General features: G+C 40.1%; 1 protein-coding gene across 5 annotated transcripts in view; it reads right to left on the bottom strand.

Moving 5' to 3' along the window:
* Nucleotides 1-462: 462 nt before the first annotated feature.
* Nucleotides 463-6662, bottom strand: part of LOC119795991 (guanine nucleotide exchange factor VAV3) — a 142087-nt gene continuing 135887 nt past the window's right edge. For all 5 annotated transcript variants that reach the window (XM_038304272.1, XM_038304273.1, XM_038304274.1 and 2 more), the window contains 2 exons: nt 5957-6108; nt 463-3309 (listed from right to left, as the gene is read on the bottom strand). In XM_038304272.1, coding sequence (XP_038160200.1) covers nt 3265-3309; nt 5957-6108 — 197 coding nt within the window. In that variant the 3' untranslated portion in view covers nt 463-3264. The remainder of the gene's footprint in view (nt 3310-5956; nt 6109-6662) is intronic.

Here is a 6662-nt window from a genome sequence, read left to right as displayed (position 1 = left end):
GTGAGTGTGAATAGTTGTTTGTCCCTGTGTTGTACTGTGATAGACTGCCCATTTACAGCTGGAGATAGGCCCTTCGTGACCCAAGCAGGGATAAGCTTGTCAGAAAATGGACAGACCTCTGAATAGTGGCTACATGCATTTTTGTTTGAGCAAAGTTTTCTTAACAAAGTTTAAAAAGGAAAAAATATCCTGCATCAGGGCTAATGCATCTGTTGACTTCGGGCAAGATGTTTTTCATGAGTTTTTGAACAATTCATCTTGCTAACAAGGTAAAGAATGGGCTGCAGAAGACAAAAAGTCTAAACTGAAACAAAACTTTAGAACCAATATTTCCCATAAATTGTAATTTATGCCCCATTTTTTATACCAAACCAGTCCATGTTTCAGCTGCACAAAAACCTTCCAATATGCCACCGGATCAGACTGTTCCATGTTATTTAGGGTAAATGATGCATCAAGTCATTAAAAGAAGCAGTGTATATCTTTATTCAGCTCTATGTACAACATTTACACTATGATACAGCATCATTACAGGGTTTCGCTACACAGTTACGATTGCACCATATTAGTCAGGCCTCAGTGGTTGGGTACCATGGTTATGAGACAGTACAAACAGCGTACATCTTTGGCTTCACTGGCATAACAAAACACAACACAGATATTTGAATGTAATCTTCCATCAAGGCCTAATGGCAAAAGAAATTGCAGAAGTGTATATATTACTCTGAAGTTGGCCCTGCACTTCTAAATGCAGAAGCCATCCCTGCACGGTTAGAAAAATGGGATAAAATGAAAATGAGGTGAAATTAAACAGGTTTTGTTTAGAGATTTGCCTTTTTTCCCATCCTTTCACCAACATACAGCTGCCAAACAGCTGAGAAGACAAAGACTGGACAAGAGGTAAAAAGGAAAAGAAGGGAGGGTAAAGCAGAGATAGAGAGGTGACAGTGAGACCGAAGCAGCGGCAGACGGAGAGATAAATGCAGTGGGGTCGCTGAGGTGAGGAGATGGTGTAATGATTAGATCACAGATACCCTTGAGCCTTCCACCAATCCCTCCTGTGCTCCAAAAAAAAAAAAAAAAAACAGAAAAGCAAAGGTCTGGAAGAGCTCTGGGAAGCAGAGAAAGGCCCGCAGCTCCAAATGGCCCTGCTGTCAGAGTTCAACTAGACGGAGGACGAGGAGGAGGAGCTGGAGTGGATTACTGGAGTTAGAGGAGTTCACTTTTATTTCTTTTTATCCCAAGGAAGGGAGAAGCAGAGACAGAGGAATGATCTATCACATTTGTGCCAATGAAGGTCTCCAAAAGCTATAAAGGTTTTTCCAGGATTTATAATCTGCATAAAACGTCCTGAACAGCAGATATTTCAAAATAAAATTTGGAGCCAAACGTTTGCTGCAATTTACTGAAAGATTTTGAAAGTGAGCAATGAAACCCTTCCTTTTAGTCTCGGAAGTGTCTGTCTCTCTGCCTGATAGCTTCGCCTCCCAATCATATGATGTCATCTCCAGACTTGAGCAGGTTGAAGGTGAAAAGTTGCATTTAGGATGCTTCCACCTAGTGGTCAGTTAGTGACACTGTTGGTGTCTTGCATCAAGTAAAAATGAAATAAATTAATTAATGTAAAGCATTCTTAAAGAGAACAAAATAAAGATAAAAGCAACGAGTGTCAGCTATGGCAGGGTGTTATTCATGACTTTCTCACATAATGGAGCCATTAAGTCCATCAAACATCAGTACAGGAAACCATTAACTGAAACTGTGGCACAATAAAAGTTGGCATCGACACAATGAAGACGTGACAGGGGATAGGGTGGGGGGAACTTTGAAAAAAAAGGATTGCCTTGGGGCTGATTTTCAAACATGACAGCTGCCTTGATCACGGTAAAATTTCAATCTGAGCTCTGAAACTTAGCGTCATCTTCAAACAAGCTTTCATACATCTTCACGTACAGCCTCTAGGGTGGCATGCTGGTAAGAGAAGATCCAAATGTGTCACATAAACGATAGTGGAATAAAAAGAATGAAATGGCAGCAATAATAAAATCAGTTCAGAATAGTCTTCAGCAAATACGAGGATGAACATTTTCTGATGAAAAAAACCTTCATTGAACTTTTTGACCTAAATGCCAAAAGCTACGAGTGAAGCAAACCCCCAATAACCACCCAAACACACTATACTCATGTTAAAGCATGGTGGTGGGAGTATCATGCTGTGGAAATGCATTTCCTTATCCATGGAGAGCTATGAGGCTATTTTAATAATTGCTTTAAAGGATAAATGATTGAGGGGGATAAATTAATTCAAATTAAAGGTGAAGTTTTAAAGATACAGTAACCACCGCATTCTGCCATCATTCCAAGCTTTGAGACTTAATGTTTCCTAACTGAGGACCTTCCAGGTGGCTTGGCTGTCTCCACCAATAGGCCGCTAATGCCTGCAATAAAAAATACCCTAGGCGGAAGAGCTCATGTTAACAGAGCAGCCACCGATAAGAGCAGAGGATCCATTACGATCGGGGCGACTGAAAACACGAGAGGCCGCTGGGTGGAGGGATAAAGCACAAGAAGAAGCAGGAGGAAAATGGGAAGAATAACGATCAACCGCTGGCAGCTGTGTGGCGACGCTATCCGACACCGTCGCCTTTCTGCTCGTCTCCAGGAAGAGCGAGAACACGCTGCGATCACAATCAGTAGGAGGGAGTTGTGTGAATGAACCTGGGCCATCGATAACAACCTGCGTTTTGTGGAGCGTGCACACAGGCAAGGTCATAATCAGCTGCAATCCCTTCAAAGTGACAAAAAAAGGAAAAACTTCACAGAGGAAGCAGCTGATGGATGAAAGGATGGATAGATGAGCGCATGAGTGAAGCAGTGGCATCCGAGTCTTGACTTGTGACAGTTCCGTTGTCGCCTGACTTGGCAGGTTTGGGAGAAGGCGTGAGGGGGTGAGCAGTGGCAGACTGGGGGAGGAGAGGAAGTGAGAGATGAATTATGGATGGGTGAAGAGAGGAGGAGATGGAGTGTCTGCCGAGCTGGTTTCCTGCTGACAGTCAGGCTGCTTGTCGTTGTAGCTGCTTAGCCACACCGAGTCCAGCAGAAATGACGCGGCTTGTTAGCAGCCTGCAGCAGCAGCCCCTTTTTTCCTCAGCGGAAGGCCGCTGGGGTGGTTTTAGGCAACAGGGCTTCATGGAGGAGAGTCGAGCGACTGAGCCGCTCAGTACGCTGCCTCTGCTTTAATCTTACTCGTCTTCACATAGCCGCTCATTCCTCAACCTCCTCCACGTATGTCGAAGGAAACCAGCCGACCTAGGGAAGAAACGAGAATAAGTGATGAGATCTGAGCAAGATGAGATTTAGAATGCTAAACCTTTCATCCAACTTTAACTAACCGCAGTTAGCAGGGCAGCATGCCAGCAGGCTTATATCTATCAGGCACACAATGATGTTTTCTGTCTGTCATGTAAATAATGAACAGAAGCTGCTAAAAGGCTAATATCTCAGATGTCCATCCACTCTAGTGATATTAGCAATGCTTCCATTGACTAAGATATAGAATATTATTCTTTGATTCCAGGTGGAAGTTGCTTGTCTTCTATCTTTTAGTTTCTTGAAAGAAACCTTTTTTTAAAAAGGAGAGACTTTCATAAGTGATGCATGAGCTAAAAGACACAAACATGCTACAACCGAAACCTTTCGGAAATTTTGGAGGATTTTTGTGAAATATAAAGCCCATGTAAAGCTTTATTAAGGAGCTAATTGAAAATGATAAATGGTCCTGGTTGCTGCCACTACATCCTGCAGCCATAATGATGGTTTGTTCAGGAGGATGGGAACTGTTAGCTTCCTGCAGCATAAAACGTTTTTTTCTGAAACGTCAAAAAGTTTTATTTTCTTCTTTTCTCATCTCCCTCCACATGTTAGCAGCTTTCCTGAAGCCTTGTAGGAGGTTGAGGCCTCTTGATTGGCCTTAATCGATGCAAAACTGATCTTATCGACCTCAGCAAAACTCTGAATCCAGTCTCTGTCAATGCTATAAACCTGAGTAATATTATTTATTTATTTAAAATAAATAAAATTAGCTTTGAACACTCAAGATGTAGGGTGAATTTATAAGGCGTTATTTATAAAGAAAAAAATCAGTTAACCTTTTAAAGTTCATTGAATTGCCAGAAAACTGCACTCAATTCTTCAAAGGCCATAATTATAATGTGCTGTATGCTGATGTCTTGGTAGCAGTGTTGTGGTCAAGACCACCTAACCCGAGACCAAGACAAGACCAAGACTAGAGTGTATCTAGACTGAGACAAGACCAAGCCTTTTAGGGTCCGAGACCGAGTCAAGACCAAGACCAGCGCCAGTATGTGACAATAAAATGTGAATCATAATCAAAATCACTAAAACTTATCTAAAAGACCCACATTCACATAAAAACACCTAGATATTTAACACACAGAACTGGACTAAACATTAACATCTTTATTTAGTACTTCTGTGTAGTAATCACAGAATTTTAAACAATTAATCAAAGTCGATCAAAATTGTATTTTCTCTGCCGTTCATGAACAGTACATACATTTATGTTGTTTTAAAATCTGCTATTTCAAAACAATGTGCAAAATTCTGTAAAATGTGTAAAACTGAAAAAAAAATCCAATCATTTCTCTCGTTTCTCTTTCATATACAGATTAAAGCTATATTATATAACTTTTCTTAAATAAATCTATATCTGTCACCAAGTTGTGAAATATGTTATGAGACAGATAATTTGTTGAAAAAATAGGTTGATCTCCTCACTGCATTTACCAATGAGACAGGTTATTGCTTGGATTTGAATCCAAGCATCCAATAAAAAGAAGGATCTTAAAGAAACTGATAATAGTCTGATGATTAGTGTTAATTCCACAGTTGTAGTCTTGACCGGTCTTGAAATAAAATATCGAGTCCTCAGCGCCCGAGACCGAGACAAGACCGAGACCAAATACGGTCAAGTCCGAGAAGAGACCGAGACCACGAGTACTACAACACTGCTTGGTAGCTTTGCAGACGTGGGATATTTGTTTTATCAGATGAAAGACTTCGCCTTTTATTATGTTTAATTTACCTTCCGATTCAAACTATGGTCTTCTTTTTGTTAAAGCTCAATAAAATAAGGGCTGTTATGAGAAGACATTTAAAAAAAAACATCACGTTGTATAAATACTTTACTTTCAGCAAGATTAGGTTAATTTGAACAACATCCGCTACATGTGTTTAAAATGTGAAATATTTTCATCAACTGTTCAAAATAATCAAATATGATCGACTAAAATATTTCTGTATCCTATAGTTAATTTCATAGCATAAAAAGAGCAACTGATTACCAGCATAGACAGAAAATATCCAGTGTAACTCTGATTAAACCGGATTGTAATTTTATTGATTGCTGGTTTAGTTTAATCCCACAGAAAAGCTCCTTCGTTGAGAGATCCAGCTGTTTATTCCAGCAGGTTAAACCTGCTGTTTTTCCAGGCTTTTTAACAGGATAAACAGCTCTTTAGATTCCCTTCGCCATGGGCTTTCCACTGGAGCACCATAAACGCTTACGTTTGGCTGAGCAGAGGAATAAAACATAAACAAAAATGCCTATTTCAAGACTGGCCAGGCTGAAATGCAGCACATCAGTGGAAGTCAGCACATATTGTAGGGTTTTCTATATTCTGAACCTGAGGTCTCTCAGTAATGTCTGTGTTATTATGCTGGAGAGCCCTGTTGGCATTTATGGATTTAAGCATAAGTAACTTTGCACTGAGGAGTGAGCCATGCAGACTGAAAGGAAGTGTTTTCCTGGATCCTTGCAGAGTTAAATATTCACATCTTTTCTCAAATCAATGCAGGAAAAAGGAGTTGACCTGCTGCCGCCGACTAACTCCATTCTCCTCTGATTTCCACTCAGCGTTACTGGAAGGTCACTCACCCGGCCGTTGACCTCGCCTCGCCACCAGCCGTTGGCTCCAGACTTTGTGTAGATCTTCACCACGTCTCCCTCCTGCAGCGACAGCTCCCGGGTGTCTCGAGAGCTGAAGTCGTAGCGCGCTATGGCCAAACCAATAACTTTAGGTGTCAGCACTAGAGGGGGAAAAAAATGGATTATTTAATTCAGAAATACTTTATTGATTTTAAAGGGGAATAAAATGCTGAAATCAGAACCTTTTTTTTTTCAATGAGTTGTAGATGCAATTTAGAAGAAAACATGGACAGTTACACATCAGGTCTGAACAAACATACAGACAGCCTTATTGATGCAGACAGAGACAAGGACAAACCTACCATATAAAGTTTAAAATTCAAGTAAATAAATGAAGGGATTTCAGAAACAGGTCCTGCTACCCCTGTTGTCATATTTCTCAAATCTTGATCCAAATATTTAGAAAAATCCATCTGAATATATTTGGAGTAAAAAGGAATAATAGTTTTGCAATAGATATAATACGACAGAGAGGACTACTGCTCTTAGACACTATTTCAAATGGGAAAAACAAAAGTTTATAATGTCCATGGCTGCAAGGGATGAGCTGCTCACCTTTAATTCTAAAACTAATCGAAAAAATAAATAAATAAATAAATAAATTACAAAACTGCATATTTACACACAGCATTAAACGTAACCATTAGGTTTTCTA

Source organism: Cyprinodon tularosa, unplaced genomic scaffold (genome assembly GCF_016077235.1).
Source record: "Cyprinodon tularosa strain WSP-4 unplaced genomic scaffold, ASM1607723v1 ctg53, whole genome shotgun sequence".
NCBI lineage: Eukaryota > Metazoa > Chordata > Actinopteri > Cyprinodontiformes > Cyprinodontidae > Cyprinodon > Cyprinodon tularosa.
The sequence above is the reverse complement of the archived record's forward strand: the minus strand, read 5'-3'. Positions and strand labels throughout refer to the sequence as shown.